We start from the raw sequence: 23,999 nt of genomic DNA on the forward strand, positions 1-23,999 counted from the left end.
TCACATACCTTAAGTTCTCAAAAGTATACATGGGCTAATACATGGTCTTTACAGAGAGTAAATAAATAAATTGATTTGCTACTATGTATGTTTTGTTGTGAAGTAGTATATGTGTTCTATGGTATGTAGAGAAATGTTCGATATATGTATTTATACGATAAAAAGGTATTAAAAGTACTTGTATTATCTCAGGTTATCATGTATACTGAATTATATGCGATTCGATTGAATTCATAGATTGAATGTTTATATTTATGAGAAATGCATTATTATTATTATGTTTTGCTTCACTAAGTCTATGACTTAGCGTGTAAGTGATTTACACGTAGGTACTGAGAAGCAGAAGGATCAAAGCTAAGTTCAAAGTAACAACATATCTCTGCTCAAAGACCAGATCAGAAGTAAATTACACAGTATGTATTATTATGTGATAAATAGGTTGGCATGTAAATAAAGTAGGTAAATTAGGTATTTATGCTCTGATCGAGTTTTGTAATATTTTAAGCATATTTATATAAGTACAAATGCAAAGAAATGAACTGTTAAATTTTTCACGAGTGTTATGTACAATTTACGAAAATCACTGTAGTAGGTTACTGTATTACTGTTCATATCGTATTTCACAGTTCATAAACACGTTTTTATCATCAGAATTTTATACCAAACACAATTGAATAATATTTGATTGTATTTTCTTAATATAAATTCAAATGCTCAGTACTTTTACAAGAGTAAAGGTTTTGAAAATATCAATGTGACATCTCGGACTCGTATTCAAGTCGGGTACGGGTTGGGGTGTTACATTACATATCCCTAAACATAGTGTGATTGCATGGATGGCTCTATTGGATAGACTCCCTACTCGATTTCGATTGCATAAAATGGGAATAGTCAATGATGTTAATTGCCTTATATGTAATGAAGCTCATGAAACTAGAGAACATTTATTTTTTGACTACTCTTTAGCTTCTTGTGTTTGGAATCATATTCTACTTATTACTGGACTGATTAAGTCCTCTTTGTCTTGGGACGATATGATTACTCAAGCTAGCCATTCATGGAGAGGTAAATCCCTTCTCACCACCATTTTAAAGCTCTCGTGGTGTGCTTTTATCTATACCTTGTGGGAGGAACGTAACAAGAGAATTTTATAAGGATGCTCAAGATCTCCCGAAGAAATCCTCAAAGCTATCAAGGAGATAATAGGGATTCAACTTAGAGGTAGAAATGTTAACCGATTAGAGAATGTAAATATTAATCTTTGTAATGCTTGGGGTATAGATTAACTGATCATTCTTTTGTTTTGTTTGTTGTTCATATGTTGTGTTGAAATCGGTTGATTGGTTTTTGAGTCTGTAATTGACTATGATTCCTTGGATAATAAAAGCAATTTATAAAAAAAAACTTAAATTATGATTAATTAAAGTACATAATTGAGGTTTAGGTGGAGGGGTCGTTTAAAGTTACAGATAATCATTATAATTAGGTGTCACTAAACACAACTTGCCATTGGTTAATGGCCATGTGAATGGGATTTACCTGACCAATAAGATTCCACAAACCTTTGCCAGAGAAGCAAAGCCCTCAAACTAGAAAACTAGGGCTAGGGTTCATAGGTCAAGAAGATCACAAAATACAAGGAAATAGATAAACGAGCTTAGCCAGGTGTCAATGATCAACAAATGATAGATGAACATAAACCAAGGGGGGGGGGGAAGGAGTGTCTGTGAAGATGAACAAGTTCCCATTAATTTATCATCCCAACAATCACTTTTCTGACTAATTCCACCATTGCAGACATTAACACTTTGAGATTTTTGAAGTTGGGAAGAGAGAGGGATAAATGAATAAAATAAACGAAGAGGCTATGTCACATGAACTTTATCATAACTCTCAAATCTTTTCTCCACCCATGAAAAAAGGATGATTTTGCCCTACTTTTTCTTCTCTTTCAAAGGAATAGAGAGATCTGTTGCCTTTTTTTATGCTTTCATCATCCATGCATCAAGTATGACATTTATGTATTTTTTTATCATGTAACATTTTTGTATATTAAATTTAATACATTAACAAATTATGTAATCATCAGTGACATATTAAAAGTAAATCTTTCTTATTATAAAAAAATAAAAATAAAATCCGAAGTTTATATCAACCAAAGTCGTCGTTGTTGACATTAGTACCTGCCATCAATCCCCTTCTTAAGTCTCTTTATCTAACTTTTTATTTTCTCCCTTTGTCATTTCTTAAAGCATTTTCTCCTTCATCTATATCTTTTTTCTTTCTTTTTTATGCCATGTCATTAGATTTGGTGGCTCCCTATCAGTCTCGATTTGAACTTTCAAATATTATAATGGCGTTTCTTGTAACGTTTTTCGTATCGTCGCAAATATTTTTAACAGCGCTTAAAAATACCGTTATAGGTATTAAAAAAAATACCGTTAAACCTTTGTTTTGTTGTGACAGAACACACTTATAATAATATTCTTCAAGTAAATTAGTTTATGCAAAACAATAAATATATATTTTCTTAACAAACTAGTTGATAATTACAGAGAACTTATAAGACAACATGTGTGATTGTTATTGAATAGTCCTGGAAGGATATGAAATTTTACTGATTAAATCTAGAATTATTTGAGAAATAGACTTCAAGTTGTACTGAAGACCTTATCCCGAATAAATCTCCTAGTTGGGGTAAGAAGATTTTCATGATGCAACCTACGAGCTTCAAGTCTTTGCAACAGTGTTTTTTATCTTCAGGAATGTAGTTCAATCAAAAGTGAACCTTTTGAAAATTAGTACACAACCTTAAACAAAATATGCCAATTTATTCTCCTAAAAAATGGATCAAATCTACTCAGACCTACTGAGCATTGACTCAACCATTGGTGAAGAAAATAAATATGGTATTTTTTGCACCATCAGTTAACCTTTTCTAGGTATTTTGTTGAATTTTTATTGGTCGGACTTGGGTTTCTATCCAAGTTCGGTCGGGTCGGGTATTGTTGCAACCTCTGTTGGTGATATAATATTAGGCTGCCAACTGTCATGGGCGCAAAAACCGCGCCAGGTAGGGGTCGAACCTACGACCTTCTGCTTAGGAAACAGACGCTCTATCCACTGAGCTACAAGCGCTTTGATTGCTAATAAAATTATTATTTGTTATTTGTAAATTCTTGTATAGATATACTCGGCCAAATGTCATTAGACCTCTAAAAAATCTACATCTGGTTCAGAATCGATAAACCGTAGAAAAAGAACCCCAATCCTTTGCAAAAGCTCGAGAAGTGGAAATGGCGACGGACGTTATTATACATGCGGCAATTTTGTTACTAACACTGGCTATTGTCTTCGCGATTCGATACGTTCCCAAACAAACCGTAACCAAGCACCGAACCGATCATCGAGCCACGACCCAAACCCAACGCCATCTCATCCGAGCTACCCAGCTTCTTTCTCGAGCCAAATCCAATCCCCAGAGAGACCAAACTCAAACCCTAGCTAAAACCGCCATAGCCGAAATCGAAAAAGCCCACTCTCTTTCGCCGAAGGACCCAAATCCTTACATTCTCAAATCCCTAGCTCTCGACTTATTGGGACACAAGGGACCCGCTCTCAGATCGCTGGATTTGGCGTTGGCTTCGCACCGCGTGAAGTCACTCTCGGAGAAGGAACGCGTGGAGGCGCTGGTGAGGAGGGCTGAGTTGAAGTTGGCTGTTAATAAGAAAAGGCGAGTTGACTCGGCCGTCACGGATTTGGAGGAGGCTGTTAAGGTGAGTGAGAGTGAGTTGAAAACAAAGGCGTTTTGTTTTCTGGGTGTTTGTTACGAATTAAAAGGGATGAAGGAAGAATCTAGGAAGGCATTCGAAGAGGCGATTAAGGTGGAGCCTGACTCAACCGTTGCTCGTCAGGGTTTGGAACGGGTGAGTGTTTCATGACTCACAATGAGAACCAGGTTGCATATAATGAAATGTCGGTGTAGTTCATCAATTCTCAAAAGGATTTCCCTTCTGTCATCGACTTGTGCTGCAGTTTCAAGTGCCCCATAGTTGCCGGTAAATGGAAGTCTTGTCTTCGAACATCCCTAGAGTTGGAGCTTTCACTACCCAAGATGTACACATTACACCATTTCCAAAGTTAATTTTACGCTTTCGTATCTATTTGAGAATTTCACAAGGTATTGTTGGGGATCAGCATGTTGCTCAATCGGATTTGATATTTATTGTTTGTATGTATGTTCGGTCAGTTTTTTTTAGTTGTTTAATTTACAACTTGAAAACAAGTTCGAATAAAATTAATTGAGTCTAAAGTCAAGTATGATAATTAAGCTCAATGATTAAATGAGTTCAATTGTTTCCATCTTCATTTCAAATTGACTTTAAACTTTCAACTTTAAAAATAGAAAATCGAATTTAATCTCGACTAAAATTTGAGTATAGAGTAGTTGTATCTCTATTGTAATAGAGCTCAAGTTTTTTATAATCTGAGGTTTAGACGTAACTCCACTATACGATGTTACAAGAATCAAATTATTTTAGTGTTCAAAAGAATAATTGTTCTTTTTAGATGTTTTAGGTTCGAATACTAAAGATTACATACACATGGTATTTGAGCGTTCATTGTGAAATGATTTAGAGTTTTTAGAACATGCAAGACCTTAGATTATTAAAAAAAATACCATTCAGCTCTAAAGAATAATAATATAAAAAAGAAATGGGAGGAAAATTTGGATTTTAGAAAAAAATGTTGGGCCAAGCCCTTTTTTTAGAGCACCTAACGGTTGAAATCAACCTATAAAAAATAATTAATAGACGGAAGTTACACCATGATCACTGTGAAATTCAAGTTCTGATTTCGAATAGTTTATGGTCAGTGAAGTCACCACGTCCAATGTCCGTAATCATGTTGTAAGAGATCAGTGGGACTATGAAAAGAGAGATTTGGGATTTTATTGATCTCCGGACCGGTGGAAGATGCAATCAACATATAGCAGCTAAAGTTTTGGAGTTCATCCAATCACTCTTAACGATATCCAGCGAATCTCAAATTCGAGTCTCAACACTCGGACCCTTTCACCTGTCCCAAAATTTGGCCTCCGTAATACAGATGAGCTGATCATCCGATTTAACTTCACCAAACTTTCAAATGGATAACATTTCATTTGAACAATATTAACTTATTTTCAACTTGAAACCTTCTTACAAACACGTTATTACTAATTCTATGGTACAAATTTCATGTTGCAAAAGAATTATCATGCATTTCTAACTCACTTCCCCAAACCATCTTCAACATCGGTCATCAACGATATTGATAAAGTACCCTTTTCCATGAAGAAATTTACCATTTCTTACCGACCGGAATGGAACTTCGAGTTGCCTTCTGCCAAATATTATTGCTACAAACATCTTGAACAACGACAAAGTGAGGCAAATTTTCCAGGCAGAGAGTAATCCAATAGCAAGGATGGATCAGTTGCGACATCTTCAGGACGCGACCAAATGTACACCCCTCGTTCTTGCAGGCTGCCTGGGACAGTGTTGTCTAGTACAAATGCTACCAAGAGTGTAACCACCATGCTCATAGACATGAGTGCATTTACAGCAAAATCAAGCTGACACAGATTCATAAAACAAGATTGTTAATATACTTTCCCCCCATAAAACTAGATAAATCGAGAACACATATGCACATCTTTGTATCATCAGCTTAGCCACCAGGATGTTGGCATTCTAGATCAAGATTCGAAAACATATGCACATCTTGGACTTACTTGTTCGCTACCGGTGTGGACCGGTCCATCAGATGCAGCTGCATACGGAACAAAATAACTTGGCAGCATCAAACTCGACATGGGTTGGTACTGTTGGAAATAAGCAGGAATCGATAAACCAAGAAACAAAGACACCCCAACTATGGTTATGTTCCTAAAACTTGCTGTTTGAGTGTATTGCAAGGTCGAGAGGCCTATGGCCACAACAAGGGCCCACATGAAACACAAAATTGCAGCAGCCAAGGACAGTGGTATTGAAGCGAGAATTGCACCAACTTTTCCTGTCACACACAAGTCAAGCAATCAACATACTATAGACCTCATGCTTGTATCATAAACAAGGATAAATTATCGAGCAAGGCATATGGAGTACATATGCAACACCATAGATACTGTATCAAAAGCTTCAAACAGGTATAATAAACCTGTAAGATCAGATTGGAGGAAATATGATTTCAAGTATAAACCCTGAAATCATTTTTATATTCCTTGAAGAACATTCTAGTACATCCACCATGCATTAAGAAGCTTTTTTCTTCAGCCAACACAGAATTGGGACTTTACCTACAAGCGAGAAGAGGATCAAGAAAAGTGCTCCAAATACCACAGCTCTTCTGCTCGCCATCTTGGTTATGTTTATTGTATGCGTATTTTCCATCAAAGTTGTTGAGCCAGTACCCGAACCCCAAAAACCAGCCAGCAGGCTACAGAAACCTTCCAATGCAATGCCTCTGCTCACTACTCCAGGAGTTGGAGGCTTCGAACTGACTAGCAAAGACGCAGAATGATATGTTCCGACCTGAGTAGTCATTGTATCACAAGCAGGTATTAAAACACATTCAACTTCAAAAAATCAGTTTAGCTAGCTGCTTCGTTTGGTTGATCTTATTACCCTACTAATGTAGAAGCAGAATAACAATATTGAATAGAACCAAGCAAGTAAATTATGAAGGGTATTTTTTCCCCCAAAATCAAATATTTCCATCACACTGTACATTCGATGCCAATATTTTGGAACATTATAGACTACCAACCGAATCCACTGATGCAACAAGTGACACGAAGATCATAATCAAAGATGTTCGGAAATGGAAGATAGGGACACCCCACTGTAAAGGGTACGGAATTCTGACCCAAGCAGCACCTCTCCATGCATTCGAAACATCAGTTCTGCAATGCTTCATGGTATATGCATGTTTTTTACACTCGTCGAGTAGAATGTTTGAACTTGGAATGTCAGGGCTGCAATCTTTGTAATCATAAGCTCCTCCCGCTGTCAGAAAGAACGCATATATCCATGTGAGCATAACACTCAGGGGAACCTGCAGTGATCGAAAAATGACATGATGATCAATTAACAATATTTCTACCAAAAGCAAAGAACCTACCATTTACCTGGACATACCTAAATCTATAATTCAAAAAAGAAGAGAGGTAAAATTTTTAAATATTTAATATTATTATTCTGCTTCTAATGTGGTAGAGTAAGACAAGAAGCACTGCGAGTCAGCTTTTCAAGGGTGGAATATTCAGCTTTTCAAGAGGTGATAAATAATTGGTATACAATTATATAACAAAACAACCAGTAACCAAAAATCAACTATTATATTCTTAGCAACCGTTATTACGCTTTCATCATAATGTAGTAAGAAATTTTTGCAGCAAACTACTTGTTAGCTTGTGAATAACACACTAACAATAACAGCACATATTAAAACCAAAATCGAAATAAAGTTTAAGAAAGAATAAACAAGATGAAAAGTGAAAGTACATAAATTATCCAAAAAAAAAAGAGTAAAAGTACATACTGCATATATTCTGAAAAACCGGTGTCCGAAAATGGATACTCCTTGAAGATACTAGAAAAAAGTAAAAACGAGTTAACTATTTGGAAGACATCCATAAAAGGAATAATAAAAATCAAAGTATCCAATGTATTTATGTGCTCGGTAGCTATACCGTATTCAACTTTGCACCAGCAATTACTCACCAGGGTACATATAAGAACCAACAATATCAAGGGAACACTGACTTCTATGCAACTACCAGCTTGTGGAAAACCATAACTAAAGAATGCTAAACCCACAGCGGCAACAGTTGGTGCAACCACAACTGGGTTAATCAATCTACAAAAGAAGAAACATTTAACTCCATAGGTGATTCCAAGATTTTAGAAACATTTGGAGATAAGAAGCTTATGAACTGTTAAATTCCTTTTAGTTTAGCCAAAGTTGCACATTGAGAGTAAATGAAAATTTCCATATAAAAAGTAGTCTGAGAAATAATATCTATGAACAGTAATTCTGTTAGAATTACCTCAGTATAAGACACATCAAACCACTGAATCCCAAGATACTTTGGAATAGTGAACCGACAATTATAGCTCCTTGCAACTCTCTCATTATGTGCCTGAATTTCTACAGTATTTTAAAAAGGAAAGTGTTATTGAAAAATAGAATAAGATGATATAATATATTGCATGAAACACTAGTTTAAGTTCGTAAGAAATGAAATAAAGCTGTGCTTAATTCTTCTTTACAATCAGCAACATTAAAACTATAAAAATAAAAAGGAAAAAGAACCTAACAGGAGATACACCACTCATTTTCATGTACTTAACTTACATGTTCAGAGAGATTTCTATGATCCCTAGCATTGATGATAACCAGAGCTGGTGCCAGATAGATGAATGAACTTCCTTGAACTAATGGAAGCCGGGTCCCAAAGTAGGAGTGCAGAATTGTACTAATGCCAGAAAGTAGCAGCATTGTGGAAATCATAGTGGCTGTATCTTTCTGCATCACATATCAGAAATATCACTGATTTCATTTTCCAATTCTGTTAGATGTCAAGAAATCAATACTTCCATAGGAAAAGAAGCTTACATCCGTTCCGCCCATGGCTGGTACCATAACTGATGGAATGAATATAAGTGAGCCCGCCAATGATAAAAAGTGCTGCAGGCCATAATATATTAATGCTCCTGTAAATAAAGATAATCAAATGAGAACCAGCAGGATTCAGTGGCAACTACAAGAATCAATAACACAAACTGTGGAAAGCAATTCACGATATCGGTTTTTAAGTATTTGGTAATTATTGAAAAATCAATCTTTGGTTAAAGCCTCAAATATATCGATAATATAAATAAGAACCATGTTCAAATTGGAAATTTCATATAAATGTTTGACAATATCCAAAGTTGACCATGCATTGATAAATGAATAAATGATAAGTCACCTTTCATGCTTTTCACAAATGATAAGCATAAACTAAAGCAGAACTATCCAAGTTAGAACATGAAGCCTAGAAAAATCCTAACTCTCCATCTGTATTGGGAAGTTTCCTACAAAAAGTAGAAAAACTTCTGCAAATTTGTTTCTATGAACTTCTCACTTGTGCTGCCATTTTTACTAGTTGTTTCACACTGAAGTACCCTTTTCTATGCTCTTGAAAAATACACACATAGCCAAGCTACAAGAAACATTATCACCATATCAACTCCAGATTGTAGCTATTGAAAAACTCAAATACTGTGATTCCATTCAGTAACACAAAACTCTACACAGCTCAGAACTCTAAAAGTAAATAGCAGTCTACTTCAACACTAGCCACCATTAGTTAATTCAAGCATTACTAAGAAGACAGCAAGCAAAACACCATCAACAATGAACATAAACAAAAAAGAAGAGGGAAAAAAACTAACAAAAGGTACAATAAAGGAAACTAACCAAAACCCGGATTATCTCTCAACCCGACCTTCAACCCGGGATGATTACCATTCCACCCTTCATGACCCTGCTCTTCACCTCTTGGATACATCCCAATTTCCACATCCCTTTCACCCTTTCTTCCCTTATTCTTCTCTTCACCTACTGGTGTAACGCTTGCAACTCCATTCCCATTTTCCACCGCATTTACATTACCATCCCCATTTACCTCAGCTTTCCTTTCCTCAATTTTCTCTCCCAAACCATTATTCCCATTCTCATCTGCAACTGTCTTCCTTCCGTGCTTGGATCCCGACCCGGACCCGGACCCAGAATTCATTTGAATTTCGGTCCCCATATTGGGTCTAGTCCGGCCCAAAACCGGGTCAATCTCGATTTTTGGAGATGACCCACCAGCTCTATGATCACGGCCACTTCTTTCAACATTAAACCCAGTGGAACTGTCGAATCTTTCAGTAGAACTAGCAGTGCCAGTTTCTCCAGATAAGTGAGAGACAAAACCGGTTCTTTTAGCCCAAGATCTTAGCTCCCTTGGGTTATGGTTTTGATCTCTTTTAGGCACGAAAGGTTCAATCGTCGGCAACATTGAAGCGAGCTTGCCTCCTCTTCCATTTGAAGTCTCTGACTTTCCCAGTGAATCCGAGTTCGACCCTTTTTCCATTTCAGCTTATTCTCAAATGGGTAACGATTGTTCTCCCAGAAAACGAATGACTAACAAAAAAAACCTAAAGAAACTAGTAAAAAAGAAAAACCCAACAACCCAAATGAAATGTAGGAACTAAGTAAAGGTAGATGTGTGAAGGGAAAGGTGTGAAATTTCAGAAGAAACAAAACGGTTTGATTTGTTTTTATTGAGTGAATTGGAAAGTAGGATATGCTGGTTTGAAGAAAGAAACTTTACTGTTATCCTTTCCTTCTTGGTTCTTCTTTCTTCTTCATGGCCGCTGGCCAGTTGCTATCAGTTGAACTACGTGGGAAATTACGAATCTGCCACTGTAACGGCAAAATGAAAAATCAAGTGTTCAAGGAATCCAGTCCTGTCTCTGTCATTTTATTTATATTTCTTTTCGCTCAATAAATATCCGGAATAAAATAACAGCCGATGGCCGAGCATTGACATCCAGAGGTAGAATTTTAACTTTATTAATATAATTTCCCGTGTTAAATTAAAATTTATCCTTAGTAATTAATTAAAATTTCTATGAACTAATTATTGAATTCGTCTAAAGTAGTGATTATCAGCAAGTAAAGTTTTTTTTATCATAAACAGTATAAAAATTATGTTATTATAGTAACTGGAAAGATAAAGATGGTGTAAAGCTTGAAGTGCAAGATACCTTAGATTTCAGGATTTGTGAAAAGTTAAGCTTTTTTTATTAGCAAATAGAATTGTAGATCAACAGCCTCCAAGAATACAAAAATAGAAAAGAAAAGATAATGGGTCCAAATTCTCTCAATCTCTATATTATTATTATTAGATTTGACACTTTACTTGGACAAATTAGCTTAATCCTGACTTATTTATTTTTTAAGTTAAGATTATTGTGGTTGAGAAAGTTTATTATTAAGCAACTATGATCCCCTTTTTTACTTTCTTTGTAAAGGCCATTTAGCCGAGAAATAATGATTTTATTATCAGTGTTGCATAAATAATTTTGAAAAGAGAGACGATGATAATTACAACCCCACTACTGCCTTGAATCAGAAGCATCAATGATAAACTGAGCTTCAACTTTTTGACTCTTAATAATAATGAAATTATTGTGGTAACTACCGTTAAAGTATCGCACCAGTCCCTATACTAGAGGATGGGTTACATTTTAGTCCTTTATTGAAAATATGCAAATCAATCCTTCTATAATTCATGTTGAACAAATACTCTCTCTATTATAGAAGTGAATATTTGATTCAGTGGAACAAACAAATTAATATTATTTTATTATTTAAAATTTTCTTCTTAGACAAATAGACTATTTTAGACCAGGGGTATAAATGAATAAAGTGTTCGATGAGCTGCTCATGAATCGTTCGTATAACATTCATTCGTGTGTTAAGCTAAATAACAAGTATGAATATTTTTTATATTTATTTAATAAATGAACAAATGTATGTTCAATTCGTTTATGTTCACGAACAAGCTTGTTTACTTTTTATCTCTTTTACATTTTAAATATTAGTGAATATAGGGATTAAATTGAACACGTGATAAAATTTGGAGTTTAAACTATAAAGTTTGAAGAGATTTAAGCACTAGTGGGGTAATTATATCATTTTTAGCTCACAAATAAACATGTTCGTAAACACTAAACGAACATATTTATGAACGCTAAACGAACAAACATAAACATAATAAAAAATAAATAGACAAATACAAATACAAATATGATATTAAAACATATCAAACATAAACACTTTTTAAAAAAATGAACATACAATTCATTTACACCCCTATTATGGATCATCCGATTCATACCAGACAAATGTACACCATCCGATAGAACCACCACTATATCAAATTCGTTATCAACGACCATCCTCTGAGACTTGAGAGAGAACCCATTGGTAATAGACTGTTTCTCCTTGTTTTCACCACCCTAAAACCTCCGGGGCAAACAAGGAAAAGAAACTGCCATTTTTGTTTTAGTAACTGATGCAGGGGGATCCGAGACAGATGATGCTGAGCTGTCAGATTGCACCTTGATGGCGCTGAGATACCATGAATTGGCAGATCAGCGCAAAGGCGGGAATTGATTGTGTCATGTTCCTTATTGGGGTCGTTTTGAGTATGTTTCAGCCTTTTGGCCATAACTTTGGCTACAGGTGTCAGAATCGCGCATAAGACCCCAATCTGGAAAGCTCTTTTCGACGCACACGCTCTCCACATGAGCTACGCTCCGTGTGGCCTTTTTTTCAACCTCAAATTCTGCCATTTTTCCCTCTGAATCACTAGAATTAGATATTTTTTACTATTTATGGTAATATTTCGATTGTCAATTAGGAAGTCAATTTAAATCCGATTTAGGCCGGATTTTTTTGGAGATTGCTTATTTTATTTCGAATTTTAATTTAGAGTGATTTTCAGGATTTTGCTATTTTGGCAAAATTCGAATAAAGACGATTTTTGGCTATAACAGTCCAGCTTGTGGACTGATTTTGCATTGTTTGATTTGATAATATTTTATTAAACCCTAGAGACTTTTTTTCTCTGGATTTTTTTGGGCGAATTTTCTCTTGTGAATCATCTGTTGGAGCGCTTGCAGGATAATCACTATTCTGTCTGGCGTCAGAGCTTCAACATCTTCCTGGGAAATTTCACCAGTTTCAATGGCTGGAGGTCGTGGTCGTCGTGAGCAGGTTCCGAATGAGGAAGCCCAACGCCGTTATCGCAACGTTCAGGATGTGATGATTGCGGATTTACAGAGGCAAGTCGCAGAATTAACCCAGCGCCTGGCGGCGCAGGATTTCGAGGATCGTGATGCCTCTGATCAAGATACCAATTCCGCTTTCGAAAACCCATATCACAATCGTGCTCTATTTCGGGAACACCGTGGTCGGGAAGAGCGTCATGGAGACCTCGGTTTTCGGGTCGATCTCCTTGAGTTTTCTGGTACGTTACAGGCCGAGGGATTTGTGGATTGGATTAATGAAGTAAAGCGTATTTTTGAATATAAGGAAGTCCCCGATCGTGTGAAAGTGAAACTGATCGCCATCAAACTCAAGGGCAGAGCATCTGCGTGGTGGGAACAGTTGCGACGTTCACGAGAAAGACAGGGCAAGGCCAAGATCATTGATTGGGAGAAGATGAAGAAGAAGATGAAGGGTCACTTCATTCCCTTCGGCTACACGTAAACCTTGTTTCAGCGACTTCATACGTTGAGACAGGGCGCACGATCAGTCAATGATTACACGGAGGAGTTTTACCAATTGGTCGCCCGGAACGATTTATCTGAGACGGAGGATTCCCGTCCTGCTCAACAGCCACCGCAGGGTAATTCTAACCCTACTATTAGATGTTTTCGTTGTGGTGAACAATGGCATAGGGCGACTAATTGCAGGAAGCCTGCTAGTCAAAAGGGCAAAAATTTGTTGATTGAGGAAAACGCAGAAGACGAGACTGAGGAGATTGGCGAACCCGTGTATGACGATGATGAGACTGATGATGTGCTGTATGGAGATGGTCATGAGACTCTGGTCGTTCGCAAGAGTCTACTTACTCCCAAGGGCGTTTCAGGGGACGATTGGTTGAGAACCAATATTTTCCACACTACCTGCACAGTTGCAGATAAAGTCTGCAAAATGATCATTGACAACGGCAGTTGTGAGAATGTAGTGTCCGATGAGGTTGTCCAGAAATTGCAGTTGAAGACGGACCGTCATCCTAAGCCATACAAGCTGTCATGGCTAAATAAAGGCAGTGAGGTAACAGTTGATAGGCGATGCCTCGTGTTTTTTTCAATTGGTAGAAAATATTTTGATAATGACTGATGTGATGTTGTGTCTATGGATGCGTGTCATATATTGTTGGGTCGACCATGGCAGTATGATCGCAGTGTCATTCATGATGGACGGAAGAATACATATTCCCTTAGCATCAAGGGAAAAAAGATTGTGTTGGCACCCCGGCGGGAAGGACTCACTCCTACCCCAGTAACCCATAATACTACTCTGCTTTCTATGTCCAGGTTTTTAGATGAGATTGAGCATGGCGACGTGGTCTATGCCTTACTACCTTGCGAGAACAATGCAGTAGACGTGGATGCAGATTTACCAGTAGAAGTACAGCGGCTGCTAGCAGAATTCTCTAACTTGATGCCAGAGGATCTTCCTCCTGGGCTACCACCTATGAGGGATATTTAGCATCAAATTGACCTTGTTCCTGGGGTCAAGTTTGCCAAATCGACCAACATATTCGAGAGAGTATGAGCCCATGTGCAGTCCCTGCTCTGCTAGTGCCAAAGAAAGATGGTTCTTGGCGTATGTGTGTTGACAGCCGAGAGATCAACAGAATTACAGTTAAGTACCAGTTTCCAATTCCCCGTCTAGATGATATGTTGGATCAACTATCTGGTTCTAAGGTCTTCTCAAAAATTAACCTTAAGAGCGGTTACCACCAAATCAGAATAAGACCTGGAGATGAGTGGAAGACGGCGTTTAAAACGCCACAAGGGTTGTATGAGTGGATGGTCATGCCTTTCGGGCTATCCAATGCGCCCAGTACGTTCATGAGATTTATGCATCAGGTCTTGCGGCCTTTTATGGGGAAATTTGTTGTAGTTTACTTCGATGATATCCTCGTTTATAGTCCGACATGGACTTCACACTTCGATCACCTCCGTGCTGTTTTTGAGATGCTGAAAAGGGAGTGCTTGTTTGTCAATCAAAAGAAGTGTTCTTTCTTCACTACTTCTGTGACTTTTCTTGGTTTTGTTGTGTCTACTGATGGTGTTCATGCAGATCAGTCAAAGGTAGATGCAGTCTTGGAGTGGCCCAGACCAAAGACCTTACATGACATCCGAAGTTTCCATGGCTTGGCGTCTTTTTACCACCGATTCATTAAAAATTTCAGTACTCTGATCGCCTCTATCACAGAGTGCCTCAAGGGGCGTGATTTCCAGTGGTCTGAGGAGGCAGAGGCCAGTTTTCAACTAGTCAAGCAGAAGATGACCGAGGCTCCAGTTTTGGCACTTCCAGATTTTGACAAAGTGTTCGAGGTAAATTGTGATGCATCTGGCGTTGGCATTGGTGGTGTTCTGAGTCAGGCAGATCGTCCGGTTGCTTTTTTCAGTGAAAAACTATCGGGATCAAAGAAAAATTATTCCACTTATGATCTGGAGTTCTATGCCATAGTTCAGTCCCTGAAGCATTGGCGTCACTACCTAGTACAGAAGCAGTTTATTCTGTTTACCGATCATGAGGCCTTGAAGTACATCAATGGACAACACAAGCTGAGTAGACGTCATGCCAAGTGGGTGGCATACTTGCAAGAATTCACTTTTACGCTGAGGCACCAAGCAGGGAGTTTGAATCGCGTCGCAGATGCCCTGAGCCGTCGTACCTTACTTCTCACCACCATGAGTACTAAAGTTGCAGGCTTTGAGACGTTCACATATATGTATGCAGCTGATCCTTTCATTGGAAGGATATTTCAGGAGGTAACTGAGGGTCACCGTCATGATTTTTTTGGCATAATGGGTATCTGTTTCGTGGATTATAGTTGTGCATTCCAGATTGTTCATTGAGGCAGCAAATTATAGGTGAACTCCATAATGAGGGACACTTTGGCCGAGATAAGACCTTGGCCCTTATCTCTTCTGACTTTTATTGGCCCAAGTTGACTAGTGATGTGACCCATTATGTGGATCGTTGTTATGTGTGCCAGCGGTCTAAGGGAGTTCTCACCAATGCGGGCTTGTACACTCCCTTACCTGTTCCTGAAGCTCCTTGGTTCGATGTCAGCATGGATTTTTTACTAGGCTTACCCCGCACCCAAAGTGCCTCAGATTCTATCTTTGTTGTGGTTGACAGGTTTTCCAAGATGGCTCATTTTGTAGCTTGCAGAAAGACTATGGATGCTGACCGGATTGCCCATCTCTATTTCAAGGAGATTGTGCGTTTACATGGTGTTCCTCGATCCATCACTTCAGACCGTGATACTAAGTTCATCAGTCATTTCTGGAAGAGCCTGTGGGGAAACTGGGAACGCAGTTGAATTTCAATAGCGCCTACCACCCCCAGACGGATGGCCAGACCGAGGTGGTGAACCGAAGTTTGGGAAACCTCTTGAGTTGTTTGGCAGGAACGAAGCCGAAGCAGTGGGATTTGGCATTGCCTCTGGCAGAATTTGCCTACAACAGATCAAAAAACAGAACTACAGGTTTAAGACCATTTGAGATTGTCTATGGTCAGAACCCATCCGGGGTGCTGGACTTAGCCCCTATTCCACATATAGGTCGTTTCAGTCCTAAAGCAGATGAGATGACAAAGTATCTTCGGGGTATCCATGAGCAAGTGAAACAAACCATTCATGAGAGCAATACCAAGTACAAGACTCGGGTTGACAATCATCGTCGTCAGGTACTTTTTGATGTTGGTGATTTTGTTTGGGTTGTATTAACTCGTGATCGTTTTCCTGTTGGTGAGTATAATAAGCTTAAGGATTGGAAGATTGGACCTTGTGAGGTCGTGCAGAAGATCAATGATAATGCTTACAGGTTGCGTCTTCCCAGCCACTTGAAGACTTCTGATGTCTTTAATGTGAAGCACCTGAGTTATTGTTTTGTGGATTCTGATGACACTACTCTGAACTCAAGGACGAGTTCTTTCCAACCCGGGGTGAGTGATGCAGGGGGATCCGAGACAGATGATGCTGAGCTGTCAGATTGCACCTTGATGGCGCTGAGATACCATGAATTGGCAGATCAGCGCAAAGGCGGGAATTGATTGTGACATGTTCCTCATTGGGGTCGTTTTGAGTATGTTTCAGTCTTTTGGCCATAACTTTGGCTACAGGTGTCAGAATCGCGCATAAGACCCCAATCCGGAAAGCTCTTTTCGACGCGCACGCTCTCCACATAAGCTATGCTCCATGTGGCCTTTTTTTCAACCTCAAATTCTGCCGTTTTCCCCTCCAAATCACTATAATTAAATATTTTTTACTATTTATGGCAATATTTCGATTGTCAATTAGGAAGTCAATTTAAATCCGATTTAGGCCGGATTTTTTGGAGATTGCTTATTTTATTTCGAATTTCAATTTAGAGTGATTTTCGGGATTTTGCTATTTTTGGCAAAATTCGAATAAAGACGATTTTTGGCTATAACAGTCCGGCTTGTGGACTGATTTTGCATTGTTTGATTTGATAATATTTTATTAAACCCTAGAGACTTTTTTTCTCTGGATTTTTTGGGCGAATTTTCTCTTGTGAATCATCTGTTGGAGCGCTTGCAGGATAATCACTATTCTGTCTGGCGTCAGTAACCTTAAGACTACTTCATAAATCTGTATTTTTTTAAGAAAGAGAGTCAAATTTGCAGTTTAATAAATAAATTAGGTGATAGCTCATTGAGTTTATATAGAATGAAAAATTGATAGAAGGATTCCCTTTTGTTTCAAAATCTGGAGTTGCTTCAAAGATTTCTTTTCAAAAGATTATAAATTGTTTTTCAAATGATAGAATTGAGATCACAAATAAGCTTAAATGTCGCTTCATATATTGAGTTGATAATTGTGTTTTAAATTGGTCCTCTAGTGATTAATCTATAGTCTTGTTTTTATAGGAAGAAGCTTCAATGTAAATTAAGCTGCAAAACTGTTACTGTACACACATTCTCTACAACCTCAACAAATATAAGCGGGATTAAGCAGTTAATTGAGAATATTGAATTGCATCTGGTTGCTCTGGTGACATCTGTTAAATTCATCGAAAGTGCACTGTTGGGAGCTGTTAGAACCAAGGATTTAAATAGCATACCGCTATCGGAATAGTGGCTGTTATATAGCGTATGACCGTAATACTCGTAATAGTACCCACTATTACCATAATTGCAATAAACAAAACACAACCGAAAATACACATGCAACTGTAATTTAAATCCCTCCTGAGAACAACTATGTTGGCTTACTGTTTTCTGATTTTCATGGTTTTACTGCCGAGTATGTCTGTCAGTTCTAAGTTAGACGGTAGAAGAAAGATCCAATCTGACCTGAAGACAAGTCTAACAACGAATAAATCATTAGAAAACATGGAATTCAAAGTAAATGTTTTGGATAAGTGGATGTTACCTAGTTTCAATGGCCAGAAGGCCTCGTCAAAGAGTTGCGGTCCCGTTGGGCCCTTGAACTGTACGAGAATTAGAAGCAGCCAAGAAATCTGTTTCAAATCCTACACAGATAGGAAACTGAGGCCTACACTCCAAATGCAATAATATAAACTGATGCCTAGTCTTCGCAAAAGTCATGGAGCCGTGTAGTGAGCACAAAATGAATTATTCTTTCGCCTTTTACTAAAGAATATCGTGTGCTCGCTGCAATCAATACGCTAATTTTTAGAGGGTTTTTCGATTCTGAAGAGCCCCAATAATTTTAGTTTACATGTTTGTGTTATATAGAGGGTACAATGTTAAAATTAATTTTAATATTTATTAAAATTGTTATTTTGGTTTTAAAGTTTAATTTTAAGATAATCTCTAGTATTTAATCAAATTTTTATTTTGATCATTAATGTTACATAAATTAAAATATTTTAAAAAAATAATATAGATTAAAATGATTGTTTGATTAAATGTTTTTTAATGTCTATTTATATCTAAAGCTTAGAATTGGACAAATGTAAATATTTTTATTTGGATTGTTTCAGATTTAAATTATTTTTGTTTATATTTATTGCTTTTATAAGTACATAGTTCACTTTTTGTTAATTTAGTTTTTTACATTTGGTGTATAATATTTAACAGAGATAAAAGTACTACATAGATAAAAAAAACATGAATATCACAATTGTAAAAATACAAATTTAAATATCAAATTAATTAAAAACAAATCATATTTATAAAGTGACAAATTTAGATATTAGATTATTTTGAAATAAAACTAATTTTCACATGCATGTATTTATTTTAGAATTTAAAATTATATCAATTTATTTTAGTTTTATATAATTTTAATTAAAATTTTGTATTTTATTATAATATTATTTTTTTTAAACTACGTTCAGAAAACAAAGATATTTAACTTATAGTCTTGATGAAGATGTACTTCTGCGAACTATTATATTTTACTCAATATGATTTAGATATGAAAATATAATTAAAAATTACATAAAACAAAATTAATTAAATATAAATACAAGAATGCTTTAAAATATAGTATATATAATTACAATTTAAAAATTGGGTAAACTATGCAAATAGTCCCTTTTGTTTAGGGTTTGACCAACTTTGGTCACCAATTTGAAAATTAAAGGTAAATGACTGGTCACATTATCAGTCAGTTCGGTTTAACTCCTTCTACTATTAATTTTTGTTAACCCCCTTTTGTTTAAGTCCCTAACATTTGTGAGGGACTAAACTCGAATAGATAAAAAATGTTAGGGACTAAAATCGAACAGATCAATAACGTTAGGGACTAAAATCGAACAAATCGATAATGGCTTAGGGACTAAAATCGAATAAATCGATAATGTTAGAGATCACTTCCCCTTAATTTTTAAATTGATGATCAAATTCATTCAGAACAAAAACTTAGGGGACTATTCGTAAATTTTACCCTAAATGTTTTATTAAAAGTTCAAAATGATTTTTTTATAATAATTTCAAAACAAATTCGAAATATAAAAATGAAGTATTTTTAAGAAGGCTGAGAAAGTTGAATAAATGAGCCCATTCAACCCAGCCCGACTCACCTATCTTTGCCTAACGGCTAGTCCCTTTCAAATTCTCCGTCCCCCCCGAAAAAAATTAAATTCACAATAACCCTCTACTAACGGCTCTTTTTGAATCATTCCCTTTTCTCTCTTTACTTTTTTCTTGCTTAGTTTCTCTTCCTAATCTTTCAATTTCGAGAACCAGAAAATTACCCAAGAAAATTAATCTATTGTGGAAATCCCCTCTGATGACCGAATCTATAATCTGCAAACCAGGTACATTTCTGGGTTTTTCTTCCCTTCTAGTTATTTTCCCGTTTGTTTAGTGAGAAATTCCTATTAAAAGAAAAAACAAAGAGCTAAGAAGTTTAAAATCTAGAAGAAAACTGATAATTACTCCTTATTAACATAGTCTTTCTGAATTTTAAGAAAGCATTCAATTTCTGTTTGTGGGTAATTACTAATTTGTTGCATTGTTTAGTTTCAATTCAATTATTTTTTCAGAAAAAAATGGTGTTTATGCGGCTTTGGGGTTTTTGTTGTTTGTTTTTCTTTTTCAATTTCCATTTGTTTGTTTAGTTAGATTTTGTATTAGTTCCTGCCTTCCGTTTGTTTTACCAGAAATTCACAGAAAAGAAAAATCAATTTAGGCCTGGATTTTACTTTTGTAGAAGATATTGTAATTCAGTTTAAATTACTAAGGAATTCTGATGGACTATGTACTATTCGTATGGTTTTAAAATATTGTATGACATTTTCACTTCTAAAGGATTTACACTTTACATACGAACAGGTGTGATTTGTTAACTATATTTTCTTGGAAACGATGGCCAAGGATAAGGTTTATGAAGAACTAGATGAAGTCAAAGTTGAGAATGAAAAGTTAAGGGCAGATTTCATTAGCAAAGTTGAATTATGTGAGCACTTGAAGAAGGTGGAGAATGAACAGGTAACGAAGATCCGAGAAGCGAGTGCAAAAATCGAGAAGCTGGCACAACAGCTTCTCGAAAAAGAAGAAGAAATCGTGTTGGTGAAGCGATCGAATGAAGATCTTAAATGCAGCCTGAATGAAAAAGAATCTATTGTCAAGCATTTGAATGCTGCAAATGATAAGCTGAGAGCTGAGCGTGATGAGAAGAACAGGAATTCAGAGCAGGAAATCCGAAGGTTGGTCTTGGCTTTAGATGAGGCAAATGAGCTGAGTATAGATCAAGAACAAAAGATTAATGTGCTCAAGGCTGAGATTGAAGGTCTCAAAGGGAACCTATCTGTTTCGAAGAAGTGTTTAGAAGCCGAAAAGAAGGCCAAAAATCCGAGGGAGCTGAGGGAAAGAGATGATTTGTTGGTTCAGGTAGAGGAAGAGAAGAGGAAGATTGAAGATCAGCTAAAATGGAAGAAGGAGCAGTTCAAACATTTAGAAGAAGCCCATGAGAAACTCCGGGACAAGTTCAAGGCAAGTAATAAAGAGTGGGAGCAAGAAAAATCTACATTGCTCGATGAGATTTCTTCACTGCAGACGAGGTTAGATTCGCAGTTCCGAGTTGCAGGAGACCTCCAAAACCGGTTACAGATATGCAATCAAGTCTTGGCTCATGAAGAAACCCGAAGAAAGTACCTAGAAGTCGAACTTTCGGAGTTCAAAACACGCTATGAAACCATTTTTTCCGAATGCCAGGATGCAAAGTCACAACTGGACTGCTTGAATTCCCAGAGGGACAATGAAGTTGCATCTCTGAGACATAAATTAGGCATTAAGGAGTCGTTTTATAAGGAAATGGAATATCGAGCCGGGAAACTGGAGCAAGAAAATCGAGAGTTGTTGACTTCCATTAAAGAACTCCAGGAAGCTCGAATTCAGGAAGCCGGGAGTGCCTCTTCTCTTTCGAAATTGAAGAACAGGCTCAGAAGTCTGGACCAGAAACACAAGGAGTGTTCAACAAATCTTAGAGCTAAAGAAGCAGAATGGAACTCTCAGCGGGAGGAAATGACTAGACAGTTAGATGATTACTGCTCTCAGTTACAGCATAAAGATGCTGCTCTCAAAGTTCTGGAGATGGAACTTGAAGGTTGCCTGTCTTCAGCTTTTCAGTTGAAATTGCAGAATGATGAGATTTCTGTGATGTTACTAGTAATGAAATCGGGAATGTCCGAGGCTCAACTGAAACTTGCCATTTTTGAGGCTGAGTTGGACCTCCATGAGAAAGAGAGGGTAGAGAAGTTTTCTATTCTAAGGCAGCAACTGGAGATGAAAGATACTGCTCTGGCTAATGCTCGGCGAGACATTGCAGAAGAACATCAGCGGACTGCTATTTTATCTAAGAGGATTGAAACCATAGATCATCTTGAGGTTAAGCATCAGCTAATGGAGAAAGAGCTCGATAGATGTAAAGAAATGCTCAAGGAATCATCGAGGTGTCAACTTCGTTTGAAAGAGCAAGCTTTTCAGATGGAAAAAGAATCCAAAGAGAAACTTAGAGAAGTTTGTGATGCTTTAGAAACAACAGAATCTGAACTGGCAGAAGAACAGGAGAAAGTAGAATCTTTGTCAAGGAGGGGTGAGTCCTTGGATCTTATAGAAGGGCAGTGGCTCCTGCTGCAGAAAGAGCTTGAGAGGTATAAGAAAATGCTCGAGGAAGCATCTAGGTTTCGAGCACAATTCGAAAAGCAAGCTTTGCAGATCGACAACGAATCCAAAGAGAAATATAGAGAAGTTTGCGATGCTTTAGAAACAACAAAATCTGAACTGGATGAAGAACGAGAGAGAACAGCTTTGTTGATGAAAAGGGTCGAGTCTTTAGATCCAATTGAAGGACGGTGGCTCCAGACACAGGAGGAGCTTCAGCGGCACAAAGAAATGCTCGAGGATGCATGTAGGCGTCAATGTCAGTCAGAAGAGCAATCTGTGCGTATGAAAAATGAATTTGGAGAGAAACTTCAAGAAGCTTGTGATGCTTTAGAAAATGCAAACATTGAATTGGCTGAAGACCGTGAGAGAACAGCTACCTTAATTCAGCGGATCGAATCATTGGATCACTTGGAAGAACAGTTAGCCCTGAGGCAGAAAGAACCGGAGCAATACAAGGAAAGGGAACTGAAAGAAATCCACAATGTCTCGGAGAAAGCAAATTCTGAATTGGTTGAGAAAACTTGTGCAGGACATGAACTTGAACTTGAATTTGAATTGTGGATATGGGAATCTATAGCCGACCGGTTAAAAATCGACCTTCAAGAAAGTCAGACATTGCGTAAAGAATTAGAAGCTTCTCTTCTTGCGCAAGTGGAGATCGAGGAAACTATCAATAAAGAGAAAGATGAACTTGTCCGTGTAACTGAAGAGAAAGATGGGATAATTGTTAATCTCCGGCAGCAGGTAGCATCACTGGTGCAAGAGCTCAAAGCAAGAGAACATGATAAGATCATAGAGGAGAAACTACAACTGGTGTCTAATTCAGAAGCAAGGCTGAGAACATCAGAGGCTTTGGTCGATGAGCTTAAGACCGAAAACAGAAATTTGCTCAAAAACAACACAATGCTGTTAACAGACCGGGAAAATCTGCTCGGATTCATCAAGAGCCTAGGTGATCGGATTGGTGAGCTCTCCGGCGAAGACGGTAAGCTGATGGGAATCTTGGGGAGGATAATGCAGTCTTTTGACAACGACACTTCAGACATGAAAGGTAATGATGAACTCTATTACACTCTTAAGGAAAACAAGAGTCTTATTTCTTCTCCGGCAACTAGAAAACCTGATTCTCTTATTGAAGAAAGATCACCATTTAGAGAGCTCAACTAGAAACCATGGATTTCATTTTCATTTCCAGCTTCAGCTTCTGTATATGACAAATTCAAGCATGTATTATCTGCTAGTAACAATTTACCACTTATGATTTGTTGTGTCATTTTCAAGAACAAGATAACATTTTTCTCTTGTAATTTCCCTTAATAAGGTTTTCTTCTATTGTTGCTTACTTTATGTTGAATATATCTTTTTTTTTTCCTCTTAAAATGTATCATCTTTGTCCAAAGTCCAGCCTAATTATCTTTATTCAATATATTTATGAAACATCCCCTATTTAATTATATACTTTTAATTAGTATATCTTACCCATATTCTTTTGTACGTTTACATAT

The 23,999-nt window shown here is 37.1% G+C and overlaps 3 protein-coding genes, 1 non-coding gene and 1 pseudogene across 5 annotated transcripts; 3 read left to right on the forward strand and 2 right to left on the reverse strand.

Moving 5' to 3' along the window:
* Positions 1 to 3,065: 3,065 nt before the first annotated feature.
* Positions 3,066 to 3,138, reverse strand: TRNAR-CCU. Its single transcript has one exon. It is a non-coding gene; the product is annotated as a tRNA-Arg (tRNA).
* A 107-nt stretch (positions 3,139 to 3,245) lies between these two features.
* On the forward strand, positions 3,246 to 4,221 carry LOC120140719. Its single transcript, XM_039155706.1, has 2 exons — positions 3,246 to 3,926; positions 4,036 to 4,221. The coding sequence occupies exons 1-2, from the start codon at positions 3,297 to 3,299 to the stop codon at positions 4,060 to 4,062; spliced, it is 657 nt and encodes a 218-aa protein (XP_039011637.1). The 5' UTR covers positions 3,246 to 3,296; the 3' UTR covers positions 4,063 to 4,221.
* A 910-nt stretch (positions 4,222 to 5,131) lies between these two features.
* Positions 5,132 to 10,400, reverse strand: LOC120140653 (nucleobase-ascorbate transporter 11-like). The gene is made up of 10 exons (XM_039155623.1): positions 9,508 to 10,400; positions 8,662 to 8,759; positions 8,401 to 8,571; positions 8,093 to 8,193; positions 7,767 to 7,902; positions 7,585 to 7,635; positions 6,811 to 7,098; positions 6,341 to 6,575; positions 5,777 to 6,057; positions 5,132 to 5,617 (listed from the first exon to the last, which is right to left on the reverse strand). Exons 1-10 carry the CDS (start codon positions 10,166 to 10,168, stop codon positions 5,402 to 5,404), a joined length of 2,238 nt encoding a protein of 745 aa, XP_039011554.1. The 5' UTR covers positions 10,169 to 10,400; the 3' UTR covers positions 5,132 to 5,401.
* Positions 10,401 to 18,471: 8,071 nt separating this feature from the next.
* Positions 18,472 to 18,580, forward strand: LOC120141012 (annotated as a pseudogene).
* A 1,445-nt stretch (positions 18,581 to 20,025) lies between these two features.
* On the forward strand, positions 20,026 to 23,726 carry LOC120140616 (uncharacterized protein At4g38062). Of its 2 annotated transcripts, XM_039155581.1 has the most exons (3): positions 20,026 to 20,144; positions 20,662 to 23,179; positions 23,210 to 23,726. In XM_039155581.1, the coding sequence occupies exons 2-3, from the start codon at positions 20,695 to 20,697 to the stop codon at positions 23,659 to 23,661; spliced, it is 2,937 nt and encodes a 978-aa protein (XP_039011512.1). In that variant the 5' UTR covers positions 20,026 to 20,144; positions 20,662 to 20,694; the 3' UTR covers positions 23,662 to 23,726. The 2 variants fall into 2 exon arrangements, with proteins under 2 accessions (XP_039011512.1, XP_039011511.1); XM_039155580.1 differs by having other exon boundaries at positions 20,662 to 23,726.
* The last annotated feature ends 273 nt before the right edge of the window (positions 23,727 to 23,999 follow it).

Source organism: Hibiscus syriacus, unplaced genomic scaffold, assembly GCF_006381635.1.
Source record: "Hibiscus syriacus cultivar Baekdansim isolate YM2019G1 unplaced genomic scaffold, ASM638163v2 tig00110788_pilon, whole genome shotgun sequence".
Lineage (NCBI taxonomy): Eukaryota > Viridiplantae > Streptophyta > Magnoliopsida > Malvales > Malvaceae > Hibiscus > Hibiscus syriacus.